Here is a 26,841-nt window from a genome sequence, read left to right as displayed (position 1 = left end):
GACTTGGGTTCTTATTATCTGAGGAATGCTGGCAGTCTATTCAGGAGTGCTGTCAAATTGCTGTTGACACAAAACTAGAATTTTTACTTGCTAAGCTCCCAAATCCCTTATTGGGATTCCTCAGTCAGTGGTGGGTGTGGAATACACCCTTTACCTACATTCGTTCATTCTTCACATTTTCCAAAGTATGGATCTGCAAGTTGCATATACAAGTGCTGGGTGTTGGCCTCACCCACTCCAGTAGTTTGCAAAGTGGGGGTGAGAGTGCCTAGGCTGGCATCCTGGGTGTCTTAATGTGCCAGTATCCCTGTGGGAATAGTACACAAAAGGCGCACAAAGTTCATTTTCTGAAGGGGAGGAACCCTAACCCCCAAGACTTGGCTTAGTCTTGGAAGGAAGATCAGCAGTCTGCCTAGTGGGAAGATGTCTAGAGGCGCTGTTGTATGTATTTGAAGGATCTGCTATAGCAGCTTTGTTAATTTCAGTGTATTGAGCAGCCCCCAAATACTGTTAATCTGTCCCTTTCTGGCCTGTAATGAATTTGTGGTTCCCCCCTCTTCCCTGCTTAGCAGGTAAGAAATAATTTCACCTTGTCATGCTGCCTGACTTGATTGGGAGGCCAAATGTCATGTTAATGGCTCCCCTCCCCTCCTTGATGCAAGCTAGGTATGCTTTAATGCTATACCTGCCTATATCTTCCTCTTCTCCCTGCCCCAAAGCAAACAGAACATGGCTTCAGTATCTTCCTTAAATATTGAATTTGCAAATGCTGATGGGTGCCACACCTTGAGTGATGTCTACCTACTGGTAAAACTGTCCATATTACTTGCTGTTGGGCCAATAATAGCAGTGACCATCTAACAGAAGTCAAGCTTTGATGGAGCTCTGGTGCCTCAGGTAGCTTACAGGTGAGTTAAAAAGGGGGGTGGATATTTATCCTCCGCCTACTTGCTCGGGGACCCTGCTCTTGAGAAGGATTGATTAGAGCTTTGCTCCATTGGAAGAGGGAAGCAGCCTGGTGGAGGCACTCTTTATAAGCCAGCATCACCCATGTTGTGTAGTCAGTATGGCAGCCATTTTAAGTCATCCTACATGATCAGGCAGAGATGTCTCTTAACGGCCATTGTAATGCTTCAGCTGCCTTTACTATATGATGGAGAGCAAGAATCTTAAGGTGAAGGTGGCAAACTGGATGGGTACTTAACTGTATAGCTCTATAACTACCTAAAAATGGGTTGCAAGAGACTAGATAAACAAGCTTCACAGCACAATAGCTGTGTGTATTTTATTAACCACTGCAGCTGTTAATATTTTAGATTTGCTATGGGGCTATGTATACTGTATTCCTGCTTTCTGGGCAGTGTGTAAAAAAAATTTGGAACAGCTTGTTTTGAAATAAGATCTAAAACCAACCTGTTCGGATCAAAAAAATAGGGTATGTGTCAAATGTAGTAAATGGAGAATACTGCCAATTCTAATATCCCTTTGAGAGAGAGGCTTATTCATGCAGTTGTTTTCCCCTTCTAATTTGCTTCAGTTTTGTTTTTTTAGTTTTGTGGCCTTGTTGCATATGCAAGAATGCCACAAAAGTGTACTTAGAGGTGTTTAACTGGTGATTTTTTTAAAAACACCAACCTTTCTCTAGTAATCCAGTGTAGCAGTTCAAGTTCTTCTCTTCCCCAATGCCCATCCCCTCAAATTTCTACATGACCTTTGCAACCTGCAAAGTACATAAGCCAAAGTAATGTAGAGTCCCAGGGTCATCCAATAACTTGCAGGGCTGAGAATTATCTTGTTTGCTCTTATATTGGAAAGGGAGAATACCAACAGTGCACTCCACCATAGCTCAGCACATGAGACTATCTCAGGGACATGGGTTCAAGCCCCATGCTGGGCAAAAAGATTCCTGTATTAAGGTAAGGCAAAGGACCCCTGGGCAGTTAAGGTCAGTTACTTATGGGGTGGGGTACTCATCTCGCTTTCAGACTGAGGGAGCCGGCGTTGGTCCACAGATAGCTTTCTGGGTCACGTGACCAACATGACTAAACTGCTTCTGGTGCAATGGAACACTGATGGAAACCAGAGCTCATGGGAATGCAGTTTCCTGTATTGCAAGGGGCTGGACTAGATCACCCTCGTGGTCTCTTCCAATTCTATAATTAACCCCGATTTTTTTATATATATAGTGGTACCTCTGGTTAAGGATTTAATTTGTTCTGGAGGTCTGTTCTTAACCTGAAGTACCACTTTAGCTAATGGAGCCTCCTGCTGCTGCTGCGCCGGCGGAGCACAATTTCTGTTCTCATCCTGAAGCGAAGTTCTTAACCCGAGGTACTATTTCTGGGTTAGCGGAGTCTGTAACCTGAAGCATCTGTAACCCGAGGTACCACTGTAGTATGTTCTTGAAAAGTGTTTGTCTATTTAAACAGCCTGTGGAGTTCTTCACCTCTTACCTTGTCCAAAATGGCAGCATTCATGGCAGTTGGGCATCTAGAAGATGACTTTTGTGCAGGTGTCCGTAGCTGTTTAGCAGGAATATAGAAAAACATCCCTTTTGTCTCATGGAGCAGATTGCTGCTTTTAAAGTGCACAGGAAGTGTGTGGCCAACCTGCAGACCAGGGTAAGTAAAGCCGGCACTTGGATGAAGGCTGTAGTTACAATGGACTATTCACTTCTAGAGTGCATGCTGCACACAATGCGGGTGATGGCTACTACAAAACATTTGAAAAAGCAAAGCCTCTGGAACAGGCCAAGGAAGAGTTGCTAGCCATGCTGCCTCTTAGAGCATCCGTGTTCAGAGGGAGTCTACCTTCACATACCAGCAGCCAGGGCTAAATCGTGGAATGGTCCCTGCTATTTTTCTTCCATTCCTACAGTCATGTGGATGCCCAGGGGACTTCTGGGCTGATCCTAGTTTGCATGTTTTTAGGTAAAGATGCGAGGTTTGTAGAAACATGGTGCAAATAAACAACAGTCATAAAATTTACAACTGCAGGAATGACACTTTATAAAGAAACTTGAAGGGTGTGGTGTGGCTGTATGGGTAGGTTGGAGACTAGCCTTTTAAACCCTCTGCCCTTCTGATCCTGGTTCAGACTGGGGCTTCCATACTTTTATTTTCATTGGGTTGGGCAGGAGTGAAACTTATTTGTGTGAATGGGTGTTCTTTCCCCCCTGGAAAAAGGTGAGAGTGGGTAGGCTATGTCAGGTCCACACGCCTGCTGTTTACTTTTGAAAAGGGATTCAGCTGCTAATTACGTTAACTGCCTTCAGTTACCTACCCAGCACCACCAACATCTTCCACTGTTGAACAGCTCTTACTGTCACAAAGTTCTTCCTGATGTTTAGTTAGAATCTCCTTTCTTGTAACTTGAATCCATTGATTTGGGTCCTAGCCTCCAGAGCAGGAGAAAACAAGCTTGCTCCATCTGACAACTCTAGATATTTGAAGATGGCTATCATATCTCCTCTCAGTCTCCTTTTTTCCAGGCTAAACATTCCCAGCTCCCTCAACCGTTCCTCATGTGGCTTGGTTTCCAGACCCTTTATGATCATGGTTGCCCTCTGCACACAACCCAGCTTGTCATTATTCTTAAACTGTGGCACCCAAAACTGGACACAGGGCTCCAGGTGTGGTATGATCAAGGCTGAATAGAATGGGATTATTACTTGCTATTTATTATAAGTTCAATAAATCAAATAAATACTTGCTTTGATCTGGACACTATACTTCTGTTGATGCAGCCTAAAATAACATTCTCTTTTTTGCTGCTGCATCACACTGTTGACTCATATTAAGTTTGTGGTCCACTCACCCACAGATCCTTTTCACAGGGAACACCTGGCTTGCCAGCAGTACATAAGTATAGAGCCTTAAATTTGTCCCTATTGAAATTCATTTTGTTTGGGCCCAGTTCTCCAATCTGTTAAGGTCATCTTGTATTCAGATTATTTTCTGCGGCACTAGCTACCCCTTGCAGTTTGGTGTCATCGGCAAATTTGATGAGCATCCCCTCAATTTATTTTAAGTTATTTATAAAGACATTGGACAACAGGCCCAGGACAGAACTCTGTACCATCTCACTTGTCACTTTCTTCCAGGAAGAGGAGGAACCATTTGTGAGCACTTTCGGTTTGGTCCATCAACCAGCTACAAACCTTCCTAACAGTTACCTTGTCCAGCCCACATTTTATCAGCTTCTTTGCAAGAATACCATGGGGGACTTTGTCAAAAGCTTTAGTAAAATAAAGACCACATTGCCTCATTCTAATTCACCAGGCATCTACAGCAGTTCACATCACATATATAGTCATAAATACACACACAAGCAGCTAAGGCAAAAAGATGCTCCAAAAGTTTTTAAACCGGTGCTTAACAACATTGGTGCTTGGCAAATGGAAGCAAGAAGGCTTTCCAGACAAAATCTTTTCCTCCATGGCCTGCCTAGGGGGCAGACAGAAGAGATTTAGTCATCTCTGGGCCTCCATTCAGCAAGTTGAAGCAAGGAAGAATAGATGGCACAGCTGGACTTTTTAAAGTGTTAGCCCTAATACTAAACTGTCTTGGATCTGTACAGTGGTGCCTCGCAAGACGAAATTAATTCGTTCCGCGAGTTGTGTTGTCTTGCGATTTTTTCGTCTTGCGGAGCGCGGATTCGCTGTGTATTAACGGCTTTAAGAAAAAGGAAGCAAACTCGCAAGACTTTTCGTCTTGCGAAGCAAGCCCATAGGGAAAAGCGTCTTGCGAAGCAACGCAAAAAGCGAAAAACCCTTTCGTCTTGCACGTTTTTCGTCTTGCGAGGCATTCGTCTTGCGAGCTACCACTGTACTGATTTTAGCAGATCATCTTATATAGGCAGATTCATATAGGAGCAGACCATCCTTGAGATTCTTCAGAATCCTAAACTGCTTAAAACACCACCTTCAGTTGTTCCCAGAAAGAAACCACTACAACTGGCACTTTAAAGATCTTCATAAATCCTGGTGAAATATGCTGACCTTGGCAATGCCTGGTTAATAGCCTAAAACCTGTAGGATACTAACAACTTCATGAAGCCTTCAAAAACCACTCAAATGTAACAGTTGATAAGCTGAAAATGGACATTGCCAAGGCATAGATAACCAGGAAGGATGCACCAGCTGAAGCTGGCAGAAGGCACAATAGTAGCCAACAGGGCCAGGTTTTCTTGCTCCCTGCTTTGTTGAGGCAAAGACCATGAGGTGGCAGGAAAGCCTCTACTGGTTTCTTTCCATCTATACAGTGGTACCTCTGGTTACGTACTTAATTCATTCCAGAGGTCCATTCTTAACCTGAAACTGTTCTTAACCTGAAGTACCACTTTAGCTAATGGGGCCTGCCGCCGCCGCACGATTTCTGGTCTCATCCTGAAGCAAAGTTCTTAACCTGAGGTACTATTTCTGGGTTAGCGGAGTCTGTAACCTGAAGCGTATGTAACCCAAGGTACCACTATACACAGAAAATAATTCACTACCCAAAACCGAGAAACAGACCAATTTTATTACAAAGCTTTTTCTTCAAAAAAATGAAAATAAAAAGTTCTTTTTTTAAAAAAAAACCACAATATATATATCTTCCCTGCCCTGCCCCCAAAAGACAAATACAATGATCTTTCATTTCACCAATACAAGTATCGAAGAGCTGCATGGATCTTGCATCCCAGAGACTAAAAAACAGCTAAACCAGAGGCTTAAAAAAATAAAAACCTTTCTCTCCCTGCCCCCCAACCCTCCCCACCCTCTGCCCCAAGAGTGACATGGCTAAATTAGCAGCATCGTTGAGATTGACCCCTTACGGTTGCGCTCCGTGGAAGGATGCTCCCCCTTCCAATCCAATCCCACAACCCACTGAAAAATTTCACCCCCACCGCTTGCACTTGGCTGGCGTGTGTAACCAAAACCATCCCTAGAACTTTTCTCCTAGAATATGGTGATATTTGAGAGGCCTTTTAAAAAAAGATGCCCTTATGAATCACTGGCTAGTTTCTGCACATGCCAGCTATAGGTTTTGGAGCAGATTCTGAGGGTAAGGCCATGACAGGACAAAAGAGGATTAGACAAGTGAGCACCATGTGTGCTAAGTTCACAGTGAGGAGCGTTTGATGCAGAACAGAGGAACCTTCACTCCTGCACTGTCCTCTGTGGAGAAAATGCATATTCCTCTCCACAGCATGAGGAGACTTCACATTAATAAGCACTTCCACTGACACTTCCGCCGTGCCCCAGAGGACTCCCTGTTCCTTGGAGGTGCTGACTGCAACTACCCCTCCACTCATTAACTTGCGCCTCTGGGATGCTGAGGAGCAGCATCAATTTGTGGTTACCCAGAACGGAGTCGATTCTTTCATGGGTGCTGCCTGAAACTTGAAGCTTCAACCCCCCCCCCCCCGCCACCCACCCCCAAAAAAGCCTCCCAAAGTTTTATGGCTGTATCCATACCTCAAAAAACTATTCAAGGAAAACAACAAAAGACAAAAACCCAAAGCCCCAGAGCATATGTTTCTCCAAGGGGAGACCATAGTTTCAAAAGAAGAGAAGGTGCAGGAGAAAGGGAGACTTTAAAGTTTTTTGAAAAATGAAAAAAACAAACACACACATGTCCCCAAAGAGGCGGCAGCAGGAACGCAAGAATAAGGGTTCCACTCAAGCTGTACCCCTGAGGCCGACTAGGACTGTGTACCAAGCAGATTCCTCACCCCCAGGGAATCGCAGCAAGGAGATCCACCTGGGTCTCAAGTCCCCAAAATATTTATATAGAAATATCTACAGAAACTTATATAAAATACAAATCTTGTGGAATGGGAAGGTACCCGAGAGGCCAATCCAGGGAACCAGGGGACTGAGAGGTTACCCGTCTGCCAGCTTCTTAGGTCGATTTTGTCTCTTCCTTTATGCTGTGGGATAAAGGCAAGGAAGAAGCAGTGTGTTAACAGGTACCAAAGGTTACAAATGTTAAACTGAGAAGCCTAACAAACCTGAACTCTCACACCATCCTCAAAAGGTTTAGCTCCTATGCTCTTACACTGGTTTTCTTTCCTTTCAATGGCCCATCCATCTCCTCCTGTGCCGCTCTTAAAAAGGTACCAAATTCTACCACCTGAAGAGACAGCCTCACCTTATTTCATGGTAGGGTTGCCTCTATGAGATGCTCTATGTGTGCATGGCTTTGCCATGAGGCAAGGAGCTGCTCATGCACACAGCTAGATGGTTCGTTTAAACAGCAAGGTACCTGGTTATGAAGATTTATGTGCACTTGGAGGCTCAAGAGTTGAACCAAAAGAGCTTCACTTTCCAAACATAACAAGCAGCAACACCATTCAAACAAGGGGAAAGGGGTCTCACCCTTTGGGCTCTGTCGTGTCCTCTTTTGCCTTCTCTTCCTCTTTCACTTCTGTAAGAGATCATGGCATGCAGTTATATAACTAGGTGTAGAAATGATTATTGGGCACAAACTCCGGCCTTTAGCCTGCCCTAATATTCTTGTATTTGTTTTCTCTCTGAAATGTATGCCCTGTTGCCTCTCACTATGCCCATCCTCCTTCTAACCTCCCCAAGAGCTCTACATTTATTAATATTGTTATTTATAAAATGATTCTTTTGAGAGGGCTCAACATTTGGGGCACAGCCCACCCAAGGCAGTTTACACAACATAAAAACACAATGCAAAAGAAGAAAAAACACAGCACTATCAATCTGTTAAAAACAGGCCAGTTTCCACAAGAAAGGTAATTCAGCTTTTTGCAAACTCAGCTTTTGTATAATTAATAACAGCAGCAGGAACAAGTTTCAAGGCCTGTGGACATATGCTTGGAAGTGTGTGCACAAGGCCTGCTGAAATCTCACAAGTCAGAAAGGTGATTGAACATTTCGTAACACTGGGAGTGGGATGTGGTGGCAAAAATCAGAGCAAATTGTGCAAATTAATTAAAGTAAATTAAGCTACCTAATCTTACAATTTCTAACCTGCCCCATACCCTACCCATTGGACATGGCTTCTCCCAGATGGATGCTGTGGGTCTTTGGCTGGGGCTCTGCTCGGAGTGTATTGGCAGGCATAGGCAAACTCGGCCCTCCAGATGTTTTCAGACTACAACTGCCATCATCCCTAGCTAACAGGACCAGTGGTCAGGGATGATGGGAACTGTAGTCTCAAATCATCTGGAAGGCCACCAAAAGAAAGCAATGCAAAAGAAAGATAGGCATTCCATACTTGGGAATGCTGGGAGCGCCCCCTCCCAAAGGCTGGGGTCTTGAAGAACAGGGTGCTGCTCAGAAAAAGAGGGTCACATCCATACCACCATTTGCTGCCTACAGTGGTTCCTTTCTAAAGCCAGACAAGACCGCGCATAGAATCTCTTAAAATGCAAGATAGGCTGGTCGGCAGCTACTCAGAGGCAAGAGAAACACACTCTGCACATGCTCAGAGCACTTAACACTACTTTATAGGTACAGTGGTGCCTCGCAAGACGAAATTAATTGGTTCCACAAGTTTTTTCGTCTTGCGAGTTTTTCGTCTTGCGAAGCACCGTTTCCAATAGGAATGCATTGAAAATCAATCAATGCGTTCCTATGGAAACCGCCTTCAGACCAGGTCCGGGGACAGTCTGCCCCCCGACCTCTTCTGAAGGCTGGGGGGGGGACAAGGGCTTTTCTTCCCACCCCCAGCATTTTAAAAAACCCCGGGACAGCAGAGGACTTCTCCGCTGTCCCGGGGTTTTTTAAAATGCTGGCGGGCGGCAGCAAAGGCTTCGCTGCCACCCGCCAGCATTTTAAAATCGCCCTGGGACAGCGGACTTCTCCGCTGTCCCGGGGCGATTTTAAAGCCCCCAGGAAGGCAGGCGGGGGGGAGCAAAGACTTTCGCCCCCCGCCAGCCTTCAGAAGAGGTCCTGGAGTCTTTGCTCCCCCCTGCCTGCCTTCAAAAGCCGTCCAGGATAGCGGGAAGCACTTCCCTGCTATCCCAGACCGCTTTTAAAATGCTGGCGGTGGGGAGCAAAGCCTTTCGGCCCCCGCCGGCCTTCCTGGACCTCTTCTGAAGGCCGGAGGGGGGGGGGGGAAAGGCTTTGCTCCCCACCGCCAGCATTTAAAAGAGGTCCCCGGAGATTTCCCTATGGGCTTTCTTCTTGCGAAGCAAGCCCATAGGGAAATTCGTCTTGCGAAGCAACTCGCAAACGGAAAACCCTTTCGTCTTGCGGGTTTTCCGTCTTGTGAGGCATTTGTCTTGCGGGGCACCACTGTACTCAACAGGTGGTCTGGGGGTACCTGGTGCTGCAACATTACTGAGCAAAGCTGGTAGAGACTTGAGCAGCTCCTTGGACGTGAGACTGCCACATGTAAGAACCAGCTATAATTATTTTTCAAAAGCATATCCAGTGGTTTCAGCAGAAGAACTACCTAGGGGACTGAACCCTGAAAAACAGTAAAAATGTCAGTCAGTAGCTGTTAAGCTGCGGCTTTCCCCACCTCCTTTCTTCTCCTCCTCCTTCTCCTCTTCTTCCGTTTTTGCCCGTTTAGCCTTCTTGAAATTGGCGACGTTTTTGCGCCCACCTTCCCCTTCGTCTTCAGAGTCAGAGAATTCCTCATCACAAGCTATTCTCTTGTCTGATGAGCGGACTGGAGGGGGAAGAAAAGAAAAGGCTGTATCAGCGGCTTTTGGTTTCAGGCAGGGGAGTCTTCAGGAGTAACTGAAAAACTATAGATGGAAAGTGCACACACATACAGAGACAAAAGCAAAGTTCCACTGTTCGAAGCACACAATATTATTGGATATTTGGTGGACCACCACTCTTTCCAGATCAGCCAATCCTGGCTCTGAGATTACAAATTGTAATAAGGAAACACAGAGGGGAAAGACAATCCTAAGCCACATTATGGGTCCTACAAAGAGCCAGAGGTGGCAGTTGCTCCTTGGCTGGGGCTGCATAACTAAGGCAGGGCAGTCCCCACTGACCAGAAAAGGGACTGGTTCCTCTACTGTTATCCTGCTAAAGGTTTCACATTTCCCCTGCTCTAACTACCCAAAGTGTGCACCCGCCTATGCATGATCCAAGCTAGCAAGCAATCTCCACAGCCCCAAAGCACTCACTGGAAATCCGCTTGTCAGGATCCTCTTCATCTTCATCTCCACTGTCCTCTGGGACAGCATCCTCCGGGATTGGCTGCATCTGGACTCCAGGAGCATGGGGAAGCATTCGCAAGTTCTCAAAAAGACGTTGCCTGTGGCCAAGCAATCACAAAGGGCCCACCAGAGAGCCATCAGAAAAGGACAACAAGAAACACACATATACACACACACACACACAGACACACAGAGAGAGAGAGAGAGAGAGAGAGAGAGAGAGAGAGCGCGCGCAGAAGTGGCTAGCCTCACTTGTGAGACAAGCAAGGCAAACTTACTTAATCTTCTCCAGATATTCATTGGTGTTTTGGTTGGTCATGTTGGAAGGGCTGATGTGGAGCTTGAAGTCCGGCCCGAAATATTCAAAATAATCATTGTATGGAAGCTCTGCAGAAAGTTTTTTTTTTTAAGCAAACAGAATGTTACTGGGTCTGCATCAAGGCAATTCAAATACTGGCTACCCCAAATGCACACAGCTGCAATGCAAAATTTCTATCACATTACACTGCTTGAAATTCTCTGGGACTCTGAGGTTCTCAGATTAATATGAACCACTGGAGACCTTCTTCTAGCCCTAAGAAAGGTTGCCAGTTTCGTTGCTATAAATCCCATGCAAAGCCCAACTCCTCCTCATGTCTAACTAGGCTGCATGCAGGCCTGGCTCCCCTCAAAGTCCATTTCCAGAGAGCTCAACACCACAAGAATCTTTTAAAGGTATTCTAGAAATCAAAAGGCTGGTGACTTTACCATTTGGAATATCTGTATTCAAAGCCACAGCAGTCTCATAGGTCCAGCACCTGGCCACGTTGCGGATGGTGTAGCCGCCCCCTCCGAGCATCAGCATGGGCAAGTTAAAGCTCTTGATGAATTCCACACACTTGGCATGACCTGAGAGAAGCAGAGAAGGGAAGAAGGGTGTTGCTGGGAGAGGGGTGGAGAGCTTCCGCACAATAATGAACTGTCCAAACTATATGTGCCCAACAGCAGAAGCAACCCAATAAGCCACTTTTAAAACATATCTCCTCAACAGGACCTTTTTAGATCACATGGTGTTACCTTGGAGGTGCAAGGCAGGTCCTGAATAAGCCTGCTTACCTTTAATGGTCAGATTAAAGCAACCCAGCCTGTCCCCCGATAAGGAATCTGAGCCACACTGCAATGCAACAGCACTAGGCTGGAATGTCTCCATCACTTTGGACATCACCTGGTCAAAGAAGAGAGAGAGTCCAGATGGATACCTGAGCAGAATGGGCCTGCAGCAAGCACATAAATTCACACACATTTTGATTATCAGACCCCCCCCATTCAGTGCAAACTCGTATGTTTACTAGGAAGTCAGTCCCACTGCATTCAAGTGGGCTTATTCCAAGTATGTATGTGTGCAGAAGATTGCAATCCTAATTCCTTACTTTTTGTGATGCGTTCCTGCAAGAAATCAGGAAATAATCTACTGCCCCACCCCCCACTAGCTCCAAACCACAGCCATTCTCTCTAGTGCCCCTCTGGAGCTCAGCACAATGGAAGAAGGACCCCCCCCCCATCGCTAAGCTAGAAGAGCAGATTGGGAGTCGACACGTCACCCTTGCCTTGGTGAGCAGAAATGTGGAACACTAAGGAAGAATATCCCACCACAAGGAACATTCCAGAAAGGGAAACTTACCGGCTTAAAGATGGCTTCATAGGACTCATCATCTATCCCATCCCGGAGGGGGTAGTTGACTGCGTAATATTTTCCTTTGCCTGCACCAATGTCCTAGAGGGTAAAGGGAATGAGACACTGTGAAATAACCTGGGCTGGGTCTCTTGGCCTTTGGAGGTCTCACTGCCCTCACTGCACTGCTCTCCTCAATTTGCATAGGATACCCAAAGGCTAGCATGTCCTGCTTTTCCAAATTTAAGAGGGCAACTGAGACCTTGTCCACAAACTGCCAACATCTCAGACCTGCCTCTCCGCAACAAATCTGAACACAGCAATTTAGAAAAGGCAAGGCTAGGTATATTTTGTATCAGTATTCAATAAAACAGAGCTGGGGAGAGGTTAGTGGAACCCCACTCTTTTACCTGATTAAAATACGCAGATTTAACAAATATGCAAGCTAGCTTACTTTGTGGTAATCTGTTCTATGTCCGCAGGCTTCAGATGAGGGAAAAGGACCTACAGAAGAGCAAAGTCCCACCACTTGATCACATGATATTGACCACACTCCTTCCAGTTTGAGATTTTACCAGGAATACTGATTAAAAAAAAGAGAAGCTTTCCCTCACATGTAAAGGGCTAAAAACACAATTTTAGAGATTGGGTGCGGTGGGAGAGAGAGGCAATCCTCTGGATTCTGAATTCTGTGGCCAGCTTTCTTGCTGCAATCACAATAGCATGAAAAATACAGCCCCCTGCTTGTAGATATTTTCAAGGGGAGGCAACTAATACTGTGAGTGCCTGGTGAACATTATGCATTAGTTTTAGAACGGGAGAAGCTCATGAACAAAGCTGCTCTCTTCATCAAAGGGCCTGGGAGGTGTCACAGGGGAACCTTGCTGTTTCAGCCAGCCTTCCAAGGGAGGTGCTGCTGCAGCCTCCGTTCTCACCCGCAGGTCCCCTGTTCCTGGGAAGTATTCGCCATACTTATGGAAAGATGCTGTCATGACACGGTCTGTAGTGTAGAAGGCCTCCTCCACACCATCGCCATGGTGAATGTCTATGTCGACATACAACACTCTCTGGTGGTACCTGGGATTGGAAAGGGGCTGTCAGACTGGCATTACAAGGCCCAAAACCACCTACCTGCCCATGACAGGGAAGAAGGGAAACGGAGCATAAAGCTGTTGGTTAGCCACAGAAACCTGTATGCAGGGACCCATCTTCCCATAAAGGAACCCTCAATAAAATTCCAGGAGCCCCCAAGGTTCCTTGGAGCACTGTTTGGAAATCATCCCACTAGCCTGATACCCCCGTATCAGCTTCTTTATTTGTTGTAGGGTGTAAGGTATTAGCGCAGGGGTCGGCAACGTGTGGCCCATGGGCCTGATGCGGCCCACGAAGACCGTTTTCCAGCCCATGAGCCACCCGCTCGGCAAGTCCTCCACACGCTGCGCTAAACCAGCATGGTGACTCGCTGAGCGACACTGGAAATCGTGTCTGCGCATGTCCAGGCACCAAAAATCGCTTCTGTGCAGGTGCGATTTTCGGCGTCTGCGCATGCGCAGAAGCGATTTCCGGTGCTGCGGACATGCACAGACACGATTTCAGGCATCGCGCTGCACCAGTCTGGCCCACGATGATCTCCACGGGAGTGATCTGGCCCACGGCCGGTAAACCTTGCCAACCCCTGTATTAGCATGCTGCATCTGAATTGAAAGGTGCCATACAGCTATCAACACTAGTGGCTGCTGACAAATTTATCCTGCATGAATTTGTCACTCGAATCTCCTTTAGAAGCCATCTGGGTTAGGGGCTACCACCATAAATTGTGGCAACAAATTCCCTACAATTGTTATGTCTTGGGTGAAGAAGCAATTTTCTTTTGCCTGCCTTGAATCTCCTTGCCAAAACAGTTTCATTGAGCTTTCTTTGACACAATCTCCAACTATCTTTCCTGATTGCAGGTCAGACCCCATAAGTGTACATATGAAGTTCTTTGCCCTGACTTTGCTCACAAGAAATACAGACTAGGAAAAAAGAGTTAAAAACTGCTGTATCGGTTATACAGTCGATTGCACAAGGGACAGTCATGAAAATGGAAGACTGAGGAGCATCAATGGACTAGAGGCAGCGAACATTTTAGGCGTGTTTGATATGTTTGTGACTGCGTATGTGCACATTTTGCCAAACCCAGAAGTGACCCAAAAATGTCACAAAAGGGGTGGGGCGGGCTTACGTGGGTTCTGCTGACATGCACGGGGTTCTGGAAAATAACCCCTGTGAAAAATAGTCACTGCCTGTACTACCTGGGCCACCTCAGGGACAAGAACTCAAGCAGCTGAACATTTCCCCCTGGAAAAAGAAATCCCTGTGCATATAAAACCAGTATGCTGGAAATAAGGCTAAACTGGAGGTTTTCACCCAATATCTAGCTAGCTTTCCTTGTGTTAAACTATTTTTGAATTGGATTAATCAAGCAATCCTCCACTTGCAGTTGGAAGCAGTACAGTCCAAGAAGATATTTTCATTTCAGAATGACAAATTCAGAGAGGTATTATAATATAATCATATAAAAATCAGTAGTAAAACGCAGAGGGGAGGTACTTATAGGGGAGGAGCTGTTATCATCTCTGCAAGATCTGAGACTATTGTTTTCTGGGAGCTTGAGGGGTAAATTGTTGTACGTACTTTAGCAACTCCAAAATGGCCAGAACGATGTCATTGACATAACAGAAGCCTGAGGCTTCAGACTTCTTGGCGTGATGCAAGCCTCCTGCCCAGTTCACAGCAATGTCTGTCTGCTGCTTGTTCAGCTTCACTGCACTGGCTGTAGAGAGAATTTCAGACCAATGACACAACCAGATAGCAAAGAATCGTACAGCAGGAACCCTAAAACTTTGCAGAGGACACTCAAACTCTACAACTGAATGCAGAATTGCTTATAAACAATCCTTTGCCAGGTTTCCCCTCTATCTACAAGGGAGACGGCAACCTCAGGGGTGGTGCCCCCGATTGAAAAAAGCTGCACAAAGAGATTTAGTCTCCATGCTGCTTATATATGTATGTATTGATTCTATTGTGGTATTCAAAACTTAAATTAACTGCATCACCTGGAAAACCAAGTTATAGGATGATTACTAAATAAAACTAATAGTAAACACACTTGCCAACAAAATTATCAGAACTCAGGTTGTGGAGTGCAAGTTCCATTGTTTTCGAATCCCAATTTTCCCAAAGTGTCAGGCGTAAGAAGAACAGGAACAAGACGTAAGAACAGACTGCAATTCTATTTTCACTCATTTAGGAATAAGCCCCACCAATACAATCTAACATCCAAGTAAACATGCACAGGGTTGCCCCTTTAATTAAGCAACATTTAAGACCTTGTTAGAGATATATTTTTCACACTTCAATCTACATTTTATTCATCCTTTAAAAAAAAATATTAGCTGTTACTTACCAACTGACCCTCCTGTAGAAAGCTGACAAAATTCAAACAAGCCATCAAACACAGGACAGTCTTCTCCAACATTGACTTGAATAAAGAAAGAAAAAGAAAACACTGAGGAGACAAGATTTAACTTAAGGGCCTTAACAGACTGGAGAACAGAGATGAAGAGCTATCAGAACTCTGAAACAACTTCTCCCTGAGACAACAACAGTACTTTAACCCATCTGAAGGGTGGGTGAAGAGGAGAGGCAAGGTGGGAATCTGGCAGAAAGTCACAGAACTGTAAACTAGGTGGACAAGATTTCCTGTTCAAACCTGCCCATGTTAATCCAGACTTGTAGCACAGCTAGAGAGCACCTGCACTGAAATGGGGTGCTTGCAGAAAAAGTATATCAACCTGTTGGCTACTCAAGACAAGATCTTGTATTTGTAAAACCTATCCCTTGGCACAGAATACAAAACGCATTCCAGAAGGGTGGGAATCAACGCTAGAGTAACTCGCCACCTGCTGGAGTCACATGGAACTGAAAGCAGGAGCTTAAATCTACTATATATACCGGTACTTTGGAAAGTGGATTATCTGTTTGCCCATCTGCTCTCTATAGGTTTGGCTTCCTCTCAAGATTTTGTTGCCAAGCTTGGCATGAAGATTTATGAGGTGGTGGAGCCAGTCTTTGTTAATGTTTGGACACTGGGTGCCATTCTGAAACCAGATGGTGAACTAAAGCTTCACTTTGATGTGACTTTGTCCGATTTTTGGTGTGACAGGTCTTTTTGTTGTTGTTTAGTCATTTAGTTGTGTCCGACTCTTCATGACCCCATGGACCAGAGCGCACAAGACACTCCTGTCTCCCACTGCCTCCCGCAGTTTGGTCAAACTCATGTTAGTAAACTACTCCAATTTGGACACCTCTGAAGATACTGCCACCCGATTTGCAGGACTTTGCCAAAATTGGCAGAGCACTTCCAACCTGCACCAATCTAGATGCCTCTTGAGATACTGTTGCCAAACAAAGCATGAGGGTTCCTGAGGTGGAGGAAGTGGTTTTTGCCTATGTTTGGAAGGCAGACACCATGTTGAATCAAGATGGCAGACCAAATGAACCCTAATTAAACATTTTCTCTCCCCACTCCCACAAACTGATTCATAGTCAGATCCACACATTTCCTTGGGTCAGGTCAGAGCCCTGGGTGCATGTGTGCACAGCCCCAAAACTCACAAATTACACTATACATTTAAAAATCGCAATATTTGTTGGTTAATTTTCCAGGCAGTGCTAGGCACTTTCTGCTAGTTAGCAACTATACAGCATTTAAGGTGCTTCATGTAGCTCAGAACACTTCAAACCTAATAAACAATGGTTTGTTGTTACATGAATAAGCCTCTCTGTTGAGTCTCCTACATCTCCACCCCTTTGTGCAGAGGTAAGGTAAAGGTAAAGGGACCCCTGACCATTAGGTCCAGTCGTGACCGACTCTGGGGTTGCGGCGCTCATCTCGCTTTATTGGCCGAGGGAGCCGGCGTACAGCTTCCGGGTCATGTGGCCAGCATGACTAAGCCACTTCTGGCAAACCAGAGCAGCGCACGGAAACACCGTTTACCTTCCCGCCAGAGCGGTACCTATTTATCTACTTGCACTTTGACGTGCTTTCGAACTGCTATGTTGGCAGGAGCAGGGACCGAGCAACGGGAGCTCACCCCGTCACGAGGATTCGAACCGATCGGCAAGTCCTAGGCTCTGTGGTTTAACCCACAGCGCCACCCACGTCCCTTTGTGCAGAGGTGGTAGATATTAAAAGCTTGAACTTCACATTGAGGACAAATAAAGGGGGCAGAGAGGAGGAGGGAGTATGCAAGTGCAAGGCTTGATGTACTTATTTTCCTAATGACAAGTCATGGTTTATACTGTTTTGTATGAATATAGCTACTGTCCTACTAGGGTAAGCCAGTGTTATTCCTAATGGTTTCTGGAAGCTTAGTACAAGCTGATGACAATGCGAAGTGATTTTACTACTGCAGGTACCAAATTCTGCTGCTCATATCTTATCTATACCCATACTTTTTATATTTTCAAAAACAAGATTACTGTGTGGAGAAAGTTCCCTTTCAGCTCCAACTACTAGCAAAGATAAAATAATCACACTCAGAACATACATCGCTGCATTTGCTTGCTGTACTCAGACATGTTGTCTGGGCGAATCGACCGCAGAAATTTGATGTAGTCATCGCTGTGGTATTTGGTCATTTCTTCAGCACTAGCCTTATAGGGTCGCTGTAATGACACAGTTAAAAGAAACACCTAAATAATGAAACAAAATGTTAACACAGTTCAGACTCTACCAATAATGCTTTCCAGCAGCATTTCTGTTCAAGAGTCTGAGCAGTACAGGAAAGGTGAGAACCCAATGGGAGGGTCTAGTTTCTACTTCTACCATACAATGTAGAATGAAGGAACTGATGGAAAGGACTGTGTAGGAAAACCTAAAGAGCAGAGCTCACAAATCCAGGTACAATCAGACCTGTATGTCTGTCATTGATAAGCTTAAGCATCAGTGTGTTGTTCAAATTGATGGTATATTTTTTAGGGCAGGTCTGTAAACAGCCACGTGAGTTAGGATTGCCTTTGTCGGCATCCAGGGGTTGAACAGCCAGCTGGCTAGCCCCCAGCTGGATCATCTCCTTCCAGCCGTCACACTGCGAAGATCCCTCGACCTCTGGTTCCGACATATATCAGTGACCCAGGTCTGCTGATATGGGCACACTTTACTTAGCAGAGCAAACTGCACAAACAGAAGAGGCTTGAGGCTGTGGATACATACTATGACTATGGGTTTATTAAATGTAAATTAGGACAAAGAAACAAGTCATCTCTTCTTGTCGTCTTCTCAGAGAGAGTCAAAAGCAAAAGCAATACAGCGGAAGTTCCACTTACACCAGCAAACTGTGTTGGAATGTAAACAGACATGTGACACGTAACAGTTCTATGTCTGAACCAAAAGGTGGAATGGAATTTCCAACAGCCTTGTGGAAAACGGGTATCAATTTCTGTACAATATGTGAGATTAAGAATGGTTGGGTCTGTATTTTGCCTCAAATCACTTACTGATATTCATTAGCAGGAGAGAGAATAAAAACAGTAGGCTCGTAAACTTTTTGGACTTGTCTGCAAGACTACTTTAATGGAAAGCCAAAAAGTATGCCAGAGTGCCTTCAGAATTCAGACAGGGAATTCTGGCCTCATCATAGGCCAGAATGCACTCCCCTCATCTCACTGTGCCTGCCTCTGGATAAAAGTCCTGACGGGGCATGCCTAGTGGGTGGGGCCCAATTGTCTTTTCCTGTAGTAGTGCCAGCAGCCAATCCTACTAGGGCAAGGGCATCTTACATGCTATTCCCAGCTTCCCATCAGCTGTTCCAGCTTTTTTCTTCTAACCCTATTGCTGTCTGGTTTCTCATCAGTTTCCTCCCATTCCTATTTTTGTGAGTTAAGAGGTCGCATCAGACTGCTAGAACTCCATTGCTGCAGGTCCCAAACCACTTCCAGCCCAGCAAGTTTACATCCCACCGGGCCAATCACGCTGCAGCAAAGGGTCATTGGCTGTCCACCTCCCAACACACATTATTATTTGCAAAGTTTCATTTGCTTGTGATAACTCAGGGGAGTTTAGTGAATAAGTGGATTATTCTGTTTCCCCATGTCCTTTAATAAGGGTAGCTCATACAGTTTTTTGTTCTGATGTATTAAGAATGTATCTTGTCTGTGACACCTTCTTATTATGCCCTGGTTTGCACATTACACTAAGCCAAACCATGGCTTAATACAAATATGCAAGAATGTGGGCTCCTAGAGCAGAGATCAGGATTGCTTTGCTTTTCTACACGTGTTCTGCTGCTGCACTGTGCTAACCCATGGCTTGGCATGTTATCTGAATCTGGGGTTTGTGGTACAGCTCTCCCAGATAAACCTTTGTCATAGTTCGTGGTTAGTCTGGAGAGAGTTAAACTACAAGTCTGGGTCTGAATTACATGCTAAACCAAGCCATGCCTTAGCACAGCGCAGCAGCAGAAAAATGGGGGAGAGGAGCAAGGTGACCATAATTCCCTCTCCTGGAGCCTGCATGCTCACATGTTCACACTAAACCGGGACATGGCTTAGCATGATGCAGGAATGAGGCCTGCATCTTGGTCCCCAAATTGTGGATTTTTAAATAAGTAGTTAGAAACTTACATAGATTTCCATTTTTCTGTAGAGGCCATAGTTCAGAAGGAGATTGTGAGTCATCCTGATTCTGTGAGGCTTCATAGGGTGGCCTTGACCATAGTAATAGTTTCCAATGTCACCTGAGACACAAGAAGAAGAGAAATACATATTATGTTGTAAACAACTTTAGGAATGTTAACAAGGTATGGATGTGAGCATCATAGCAGAGAACAAATACTTTGCATACAGATGGTCCAAAGTTAAATCCCCAGCATATCCAATTAATAAGGTCTCAAGCAGTAAAGCTGAGAAATACACCCTTCTCCTAAGGAGCTGCTATCAGTCAGCAGACAAAAGCACACTATATGGAGCAATGGCCTGATTCAAAAATGCTGCTTGAGTTTGCTGCAGCTGGGAATGAAGATGGGGCAGGGCTTAAGATGTGTCCAGAAATTGTGCAAAGAAACTCTGATAGCCAGGACACATGTGTGTGCACGTACACATCCAGAGCGCTCTTGCTGCTCAAAATTTAGAGTGGCCTCACACTTTATTTGGCAAACACATTGACTGCAGGTGTGCCAAAGCTTCCTGCAGCACAAACCATGATGAGTGATGTCTTCTACCAGAGATTGACCACAAATACAAAGGTTGTCTGCATATGGGACCTTGTCGTAGCAGGCATCCAAGACTGCAGTGGGAATTACGGAATGCAGCTCAATAAAGGCATTTCTTAAGGACACTGGTGAGAGTTTGGTCAAATAACTAGTTCTAAAATGCTCTGTTCTCAAGAGCGGATACCAAGAGAAAAATTGGCATTTCTGATTAGTTGCAGGTTCCTTCTAGATTCTATACAGAAGAGCCAATCCCAAAGTCAATACCTATTCAAGGTCAAAGCAGAGCTCAGTTGTGGAAAATAAACATACACTGGCACCTTAGTTTACAAACTTAATCCATTCCGGAAGTCCGTTCTTAAACCAAAACTGTTCTTAAACTGAGGCACGCTTTCCCTAATGAGGCCTCCCACTGCTGGTGCCCTTCCACTGTTCGGATTCCGTTCTTAGACCAAGGTAAAGTTCGCAAACCAGGACACTACTTCCGGTTTTGCGGAGTTTGTAAACAGGATAGTTCGTAAACAGGGCTGTTCTTAGACCGAGGTACTACTGTAGTCTAAAACATCTAGACAAGTTGTTTTCCAGAATTGGTTATCACTCAATTCCATATAGCACCAAGCAGGAAAACACTCAATAGGCATAGTGTGTGTGTGTGTGTGTGTGTGTGTGCGCGCGCGCACACACACACACAGAGAGAGAGAGAGAGAGAGAGAGAGTTCACTGTTGCTCACCCTTGCCTTAATTCTTGGCCACCAGGATTCTGTATGAAGAAGAGCTGCTGATATTCCTGATGGTAAGGGAGTACAGCCTTGGAAGTCAAACAGAATCCGTTCCAGAAGTCTGTTCAACTTCCAAAAAGTTTGGAAACCAAGGTACAGCTTCTGATTGGTTCCCAACTGCACAGGTGCATTGGAAACAATAGTGGAAGCCATGCTGGACATTTGGCTTCCAAAAAAAGTTTGAAAACTGGAACACTCACTTCCGGTTATCGATCGTTCAGGAACCGGAACATTAGATTCCCAAGGCGTTTGGGAGCCAAGATACAACTTTCAGAAAAAACAGAGTTCAAATCAGAGTTCCAGGTTTCAACGCCATACAGCATTTGAGTAAGCACTTTACTACCAAATATATTTATGGCAGGTTAAATCAGTTGCCCTCCCTTATTGTAACAGAACATCAATGCTCCCATGGTTTTCTGTGCTTTGACTTCCACTGCTTCCATATGAGAATTCCAAGAGAGGGTTTGATTAAAAAGTACGCCCAAGTATCTAAATGAGTAAGTTTGTTCTATAACCTGCTGGTCCAACACCATCTATACCTAGGATTGTTTCTGCCACAAATCACAAGCTTTGCTTTAGATACGAGGCCCAGTCAGGAAAGAGAGATGCAGCACTAAATCATCTACATACATCAAGATTGAGATCTTTATGTTCCTAATTACTGGAGAAGGGGAGTTTGCATTGGCTAAATATGGCACCAAAATCAAAACATATACAAAGTTTTGTATAACATAACAAAACAAAAACAAAACAAAAACTATCCAAAACATAGAACCAGCTTATCAACCACAAGGAAAGAATGGTAGGAATGTAACAATATTGTAAGGTGGGCTTCTTTAGGCCAGGTATTCCAGATGGAGTGCAGCAACCAAGAAGGCTTTGCTCCAAATCCCCACCAGTCTCAACTCTGAAAAGTGGGGGAGCTAAAACAAATTTGGGGCAAATGTGCAGGAGAAGGCCCTGTTTCATACATAATATGCTGGACATGAGGAGCAAGTTGGAATAGACGAAGAAATGCATTCCTTCCCACAATACACAGTTAACTTACAGAACTCACTACCATAATATGTGATGGCTTTAATGCTATGACACATACTTAGGAAAAGTCTCCTCTGAATACAAAAGAGTCTTTTTTTAAAGAAGTGAGTAAACAGTGCATAGAAACGTGCTGTCAAATATATATTTAAAGCCATAAGGCAAATTCATGGTTGACCAATGACTATTCAGTTGGTTAGAGTGTGGTACTGATAATGCCAAGGTTTCAGGTTCTATCCCCTTAAGGTACAGCTGCATAGTCCTGCACTGCAGGAGGTTGGACTAGATGATCCTCAAGGTCCCTTCCAATTCTATGATTAACCATCACATTCGGAGGCAGCATGCCTCTGATTACAAGAGACTGGAACTGAACAACTGGGGAAGGCCATTACCCTTAGGCAATGCATGGGAATGTTCAAGAGACATGATCTGGCTGGCCAGCACTGAAAATGGGATGCAACTCTAGATCGGGGTACTCAACATAGTCCCCTCCAGATATTTTGGACTCGATGCAAGCTGTTGTCCAACACATCTGGCAGGCACCAGGTTGGGGGAAGGCTGCTGTACGTGAGCATTCATTTCATTTTTGTCAAAGAAAACAGATTATAAGCCTGCATTATCTAAGCCAGTTTCTTTTCCAAAAAATAGGGTTCCAAAAAGTGCATATGTACGTGTTTAAGGAAATGCAAATATAAGTCACATTTTTTATTTGCCAATGTACTTCCAGAAAACAAAACTGTTGCACAAAGAAGGGTTCTTCCCACACACCCAGGAACCATCTTCCCCAAGAGACAAGAATACTGTTGGGAGTAACAAGTGATCCAGATCTGCCCTGTCCTAAGTGAGGAAATAGCTTCAACTCAGTTTTCATAAAGAGATGAAGTGCTTAAAACTGGTGTAAAAACCAGGACACAGGAGTTCTTCAGAGGCTGCAAAACGTTGTGGATACAGCCAAGCCTATGGCAAACAGAGAAGCCTAGAAAAGAACATGCAATAGCAGGAGCATCTCCTGCTGAAACACTGCCAAGTGAAGGAGGTAGAAGGGAAACTGCTCTGGGTAAGGTTTGGCCAGAGTGTGAAGGCAAATACCCCAGCACTTGGGAAAGCACCCTGGTGGAACTCACACACAACACCACATCCTATAAGGATACAATGCACTTTTACCACTACCAACAAATCCAAGATAATGTGCTGCTGACTTTGGGGAGGAAATCAAAGGCCTGAATGTCCCCTGGGAGAGAAACAGCCTTGAAGTTTGGAAGGAGCTTTTAGAAGTGGTGAGTGGGTAATCAGTTCTAGGTCCATTCCATAGGAGCTTCCTCCCCAATCAACAGTATGATTTCTACTTCTCTCAACCCTGATATATCACCAGTTCCTCTTCCAAGGCACTTTGAAAATTACCCCTTTTCCACAACTCAGACCATACCAACTGTCCATTTCTTGCCTGCCCAAAGCACCAACCTCAACACTACAATTCTCATTTCCCCCCATCCCACCACAAAACCCCCACTGCAAAGCTCTTAATTCCCCCCCTTAATTTTTCACCAATCCCACTGAACATCTTCCCCTGCCCATAAGCTTTTAGACAGCCACTTAATATCCAGTAATGAGACCACCTCCAAGCAACCAGACAAGAAACATTTGGCAAACTTGAAAATGATAGCTTTTTTGCCTCTTTTAGTTAAAGGAGATATGTGTGGGAATGTAAGCTAAAGGAAATGTCTGAAGACCAATAATTCTACTGGGCTTATTTGCACGTCTGTCCTACCTAGCTCAAGTTTTCCCTGTTTCCCACCACCCAGTTTTCCTATCTGACTGACTTCCCTGCTATTAGCCCACTGTCAGTGTTCGAAACTCCCATTGTTCTAGACGCATTTTGCGACAGGGAATTTCATTAGCGTGAGCAGTTTCTGAGCTCTGGGTACAGTACTGCGCCTAAGATTTCAGATTAAAACTGCACAGTGAAAGCAAAGGAGGACCTTTTTCTGCCTCCCCACTTCCAGCTACTCTCTTAAGACTCGAGAAGAGACCCTCTTAAGAATATTAGGGGAGTGGGCAGGGGAAGAACTGGACCATGTGAAAAATGAACATAATTATTTTAGCTGCAGTTTATTCATTTTCAGCTTTGTTATTTTTGTTATAAAAAAGCGAGCCTAGACATTCCGTTGTTGCGCCCATAACCTAGGTTTAAGGTGCCATTGAGCTCCTAGCTTTCATATCTCAGTTTCTAACACTGCCCCACTGCCTCCCATAAGCCATCTCCACAGTCCTCTCTCCCTGGAGCCCTCCCTGCTGCTCCCTAAATCTTCACCCACCCCATCTTCACCCGTACCCCAAGACATCACCACTGTTCCTTCTTCCTGAGCCATCTTCTCTGTCCCCACAACACCCACCTTCCCCTCCTATCTTCCCAAAAACCTTGTTCACTATTCCTTCCTCCTCACTCCACCCACAACAACCTGTGCACCCAACTTCGTTGAGCAAGACTCACATTTTCTTGCTCTTGCCCCCCCAAGAGTCTTCCTCAGCGCTGGGGTCGGTTAGAGCAGAAGTCGGGGAGCCCAAGTGCTTTTCTCACAAACTCACTAGTTGGGTCTCAGGGAAGGCACCCCCAATCTCGCCCCCTCCAGCCCCACCTTCTGCAAGACCAGGGGACCGACAATGCCGGCCTACTGTGTAAAGTTGGCATAAGGATGCCCAAAATCACAACGAGTGAACAAAAAGTGATTCGGACGCCTGCTCTGCAAATGCTGCGCGCTATTTGATGCCCCTAAAGAGTCCACTTCCCTCTAGAGGTCTGCATTGGCGCCCCCCTTCTTCAGAGCCGCCGCCACCATCACCCCCTCATTCTTGGTGCGGTGCAACTGGCCTGGCCTAGGACTGGGGAGAGCAAGGCACGAGTCCCAGTGGGTGACCTTGGGCCAAGGCAATCCTTATTCTCGGCCTAACCTACCTCGCAGGGTTGTTGTGACAGTCAGGAGAGCGTTAACACCGCCTGGAGCTCCTTTGGAGCAAAAGCAGGGATGAAATACATAACTGTTCCCCCTTGTGGCTCTCTCCGTCCCCGCTTCCGAAGACCCTCGCCCCTTCCCCACCCCCAGGTTACAAGACCCTCACTCAAGTTTCCCCTCCTCGCTAGCTCCTTTCACCGCTGCCCCCCGTCAACCGGACCCCCGCCTTCATCCCTTCCCTTCTTCCTCCCCAAAAACCAGGAGGCTGCACCGCCCCTGGTTTCCTCCCTGCCCCCCTATAACTTGCCCCTTCCGCGCCCCATAGCGAGCAGCCCCCTCTGCACGCAGACTGCCCCTCCCCCACCCTACCGCCAGCCTTCCTCCTCCGCTGCCCCCTCCCCAATCCAGAGGCTCCCTCGTCGGCCCGTCCGCGAATCCAGAACCCCCCGACCCACCGTCGTAGTAGTAGCAGACTTTCCGCTTGGTCCCCTGAGTCAGCGCCATTTTCCGCCGCCTCCCGTCGCCTCCTCAGCTCGGACCCGAGTCCCGCCACGCAACCGAGCCCGCCTGGGGGAGGGCGGCGGCGGGAGGGGGCACCATCCCCGCCCCTTCTAATCTCCACAGCCTATTGCAAGTGAAGATGTTCCACCAGCGACCAATGAGAAGTCTGATGAGGCGGGGCGTTTCGAGCGAACAGGTTAGATCGAGCGGCGAGGAGTTGCTTGGACTGTACCATTTCGCCACAAGTGGAAAAGTAAAGGGGTGTACGAATGACGGGATTATACCATTTCCACATAACATAGGGGGTGGTTGTGAATCGCTCTCTTCCAACCCCCCGCGCCAAGCAAATGGAGATGCCCACCTCCCCACCCAACAAAGAATGTGAATTTTCAAGCTGGAGTGTGCCATTATCCTAGCGGGGGAGGCTGAGCATGCTTCCCCCACCGTGATACCTTTAATGGTGCGCAGATTCCCCCCTGTCAAACTTCCACTGTGCAACTCCTGAGTTTCATGCCCCCGCCGCCCCTCTTCAAAGTTTATTAAGAGACAGATTGCTAAACCTGAGCTGCGAGATAGCTTAGGTCTGGAAGTTTAACATTTGTAACATATCAGGCCCGTAAATTTACATTTATTATCTCAGGCCTTTTATTTAGAGTATATAGATTTTAATTGTAGATGCCTTAGAGGTGTATTTGTAAATATACCTTGGGATATAAATCTCTAAAAGCAAACAGTCAATATAATTTTCAGAAGTTATATTTTATAAAGAAAATATGTGTTTGTGTCATATTTTTTAAAATTAATATAGCATTGTGTTCATCTTAAAGCAAAATGGAGGATCCATGACATTTCAGGATGCTATTCACATTGCACGAGGTTGGACTTGGTGTCCCTTCCAGCACTATAATTATATGATCCTGTGCCAGAGTGCAGCCTTAGCATGTTTAGCACATAAAAGGCTGCTTTTTGATGACCTGTTTATTTCACATTCATCCCAATTCTTTTGCACTAACTTTGCATAGAGGTTAGACAAGGACTGAGTATTCATTCAGATTTGTTTGCAGGGAGGTTATAGAATGATGCACCAAGCAAATTGCTGTTTAACACTTTCCAGTGCATTTCCCCCATCATTTTTCCTATAGCAAAAAAGTCCAGGTTGGGGGAGCAGGTTTGTTGTGCGGGAGCACTAATCAACTTGAATTGCACAACCTCAATTTGCAGGTATGTGATCGAATTTCAGCTAAAAATAGCAACAGTCTGGAAGGGCCAAAAGGAAGAGAAAACAGCATACCTATAGCACTTTCCTTCCCTCTCCACCAAAACCCAAAATTCTCGCTCCCCCATCTCCAAGGTTCTATTTTCCTCCTCTCCTCCTTTTCCAACTCAGCTAGCCTGTTTCCCCTTCTCTGCTTCACCTGCCCTGAATGAGGACCTCCAGATCTTGCCCTCCCCTGCAAATCATGGGTCAATGCACTGCACACATAACCAAGGGAGCACAGTACCCAGCGCTGCACGAGTCTTTAATCGAGTTCAGCACA

The 26,841-nt window shown here is 45.6% G+C and overlaps 1 protein-coding gene and 1 long non-coding RNA gene across 2 annotated transcripts; one reads left to right on the top strand and one right to left on the bottom strand.

Annotated features, from left to right (window-relative positions):
- Positions 1 to 4,830: 4,830 nt before the first annotated feature.
- LOC310850475 lies at positions 4,831 to 5,577 on the top strand. Its single transcript, XR_014567355.1, has 2 exons — positions 4,831 to 5,264; positions 5,479 to 5,577. It is a non-coding gene; the product is annotated as an uncharacterized lncRNA (long non-coding RNA).
- HDAC1 (histone deacetylase 1) lies at positions 5,499 to 25,531 on the bottom strand. Its single transcript, XM_083751781.1, has 14 exons — positions 25,258 to 25,531; positions 19,454 to 19,566; positions 17,380 to 17,497; positions 15,234 to 15,308; positions 14,462 to 14,600; positions 12,721 to 12,862; positions 11,795 to 11,887; positions 11,230 to 11,338; positions 10,882 to 11,022; positions 10,413 to 10,521; positions 10,102 to 10,232; positions 9,480 to 9,629; positions 7,361 to 7,409; positions 5,499 to 6,912 (listed from the first exon to the last, which is right to left on the bottom strand). The coding sequence occupies exons 1-14, from the start codon at positions 25,304 to 25,306 to the stop codon at positions 6,885 to 6,887; spliced, it is 1,446 nt and encodes a 481-aa protein (XP_083607907.1). The 5' UTR covers positions 25,307 to 25,531; the 3' UTR covers positions 5,499 to 6,884.
- Between the last annotated feature and the right edge of the window lie 1,310 nt (positions 25,532 to 26,841).

Source organism: Podarcis gaigeae (assembly GCF_964106915.1).
Source record: "Podarcis gaigeae genome assembly, chromosome: 8".
Classification (NCBI taxonomy): Eukaryota; Metazoa; Chordata; class Lepidosauria; order Squamata; family Lacertidae; genus Podarcis; species Podarcis gaigeae.
Note: the sequence above shows the minus strand (reverse complement) of the source record. Positions and strands in the feature narration are given on the sequence as shown.

What these genes read in the sequence shown, in the direction of transcription:
- HDAC1 (XM_083751781.1), bottom strand. Translation starts at nt 25,306, where the DNA reads ATGGCGCTGACTCAGGGGACCAAGCGGAAAGTCTGCTACTACTACGAC. An exon ending in CTTTAATCTGACCATTAAAG is followed by an intron (nt 11,023 to 11,229) that starts GTAAGCAGGCTT and finishes TGCTTCTCTCAG; the next exon opens with GTCATGCCAAGTGTGTGGAA. An exon ending in GACACGACAGAGCCCAAAGG is followed by an intron (nt 6,913 to 7,360) that starts GTGAGACCCCTT and finishes TTTATCCCACAG; the next exon opens with CATAAAGGAAGAGACAAAAT.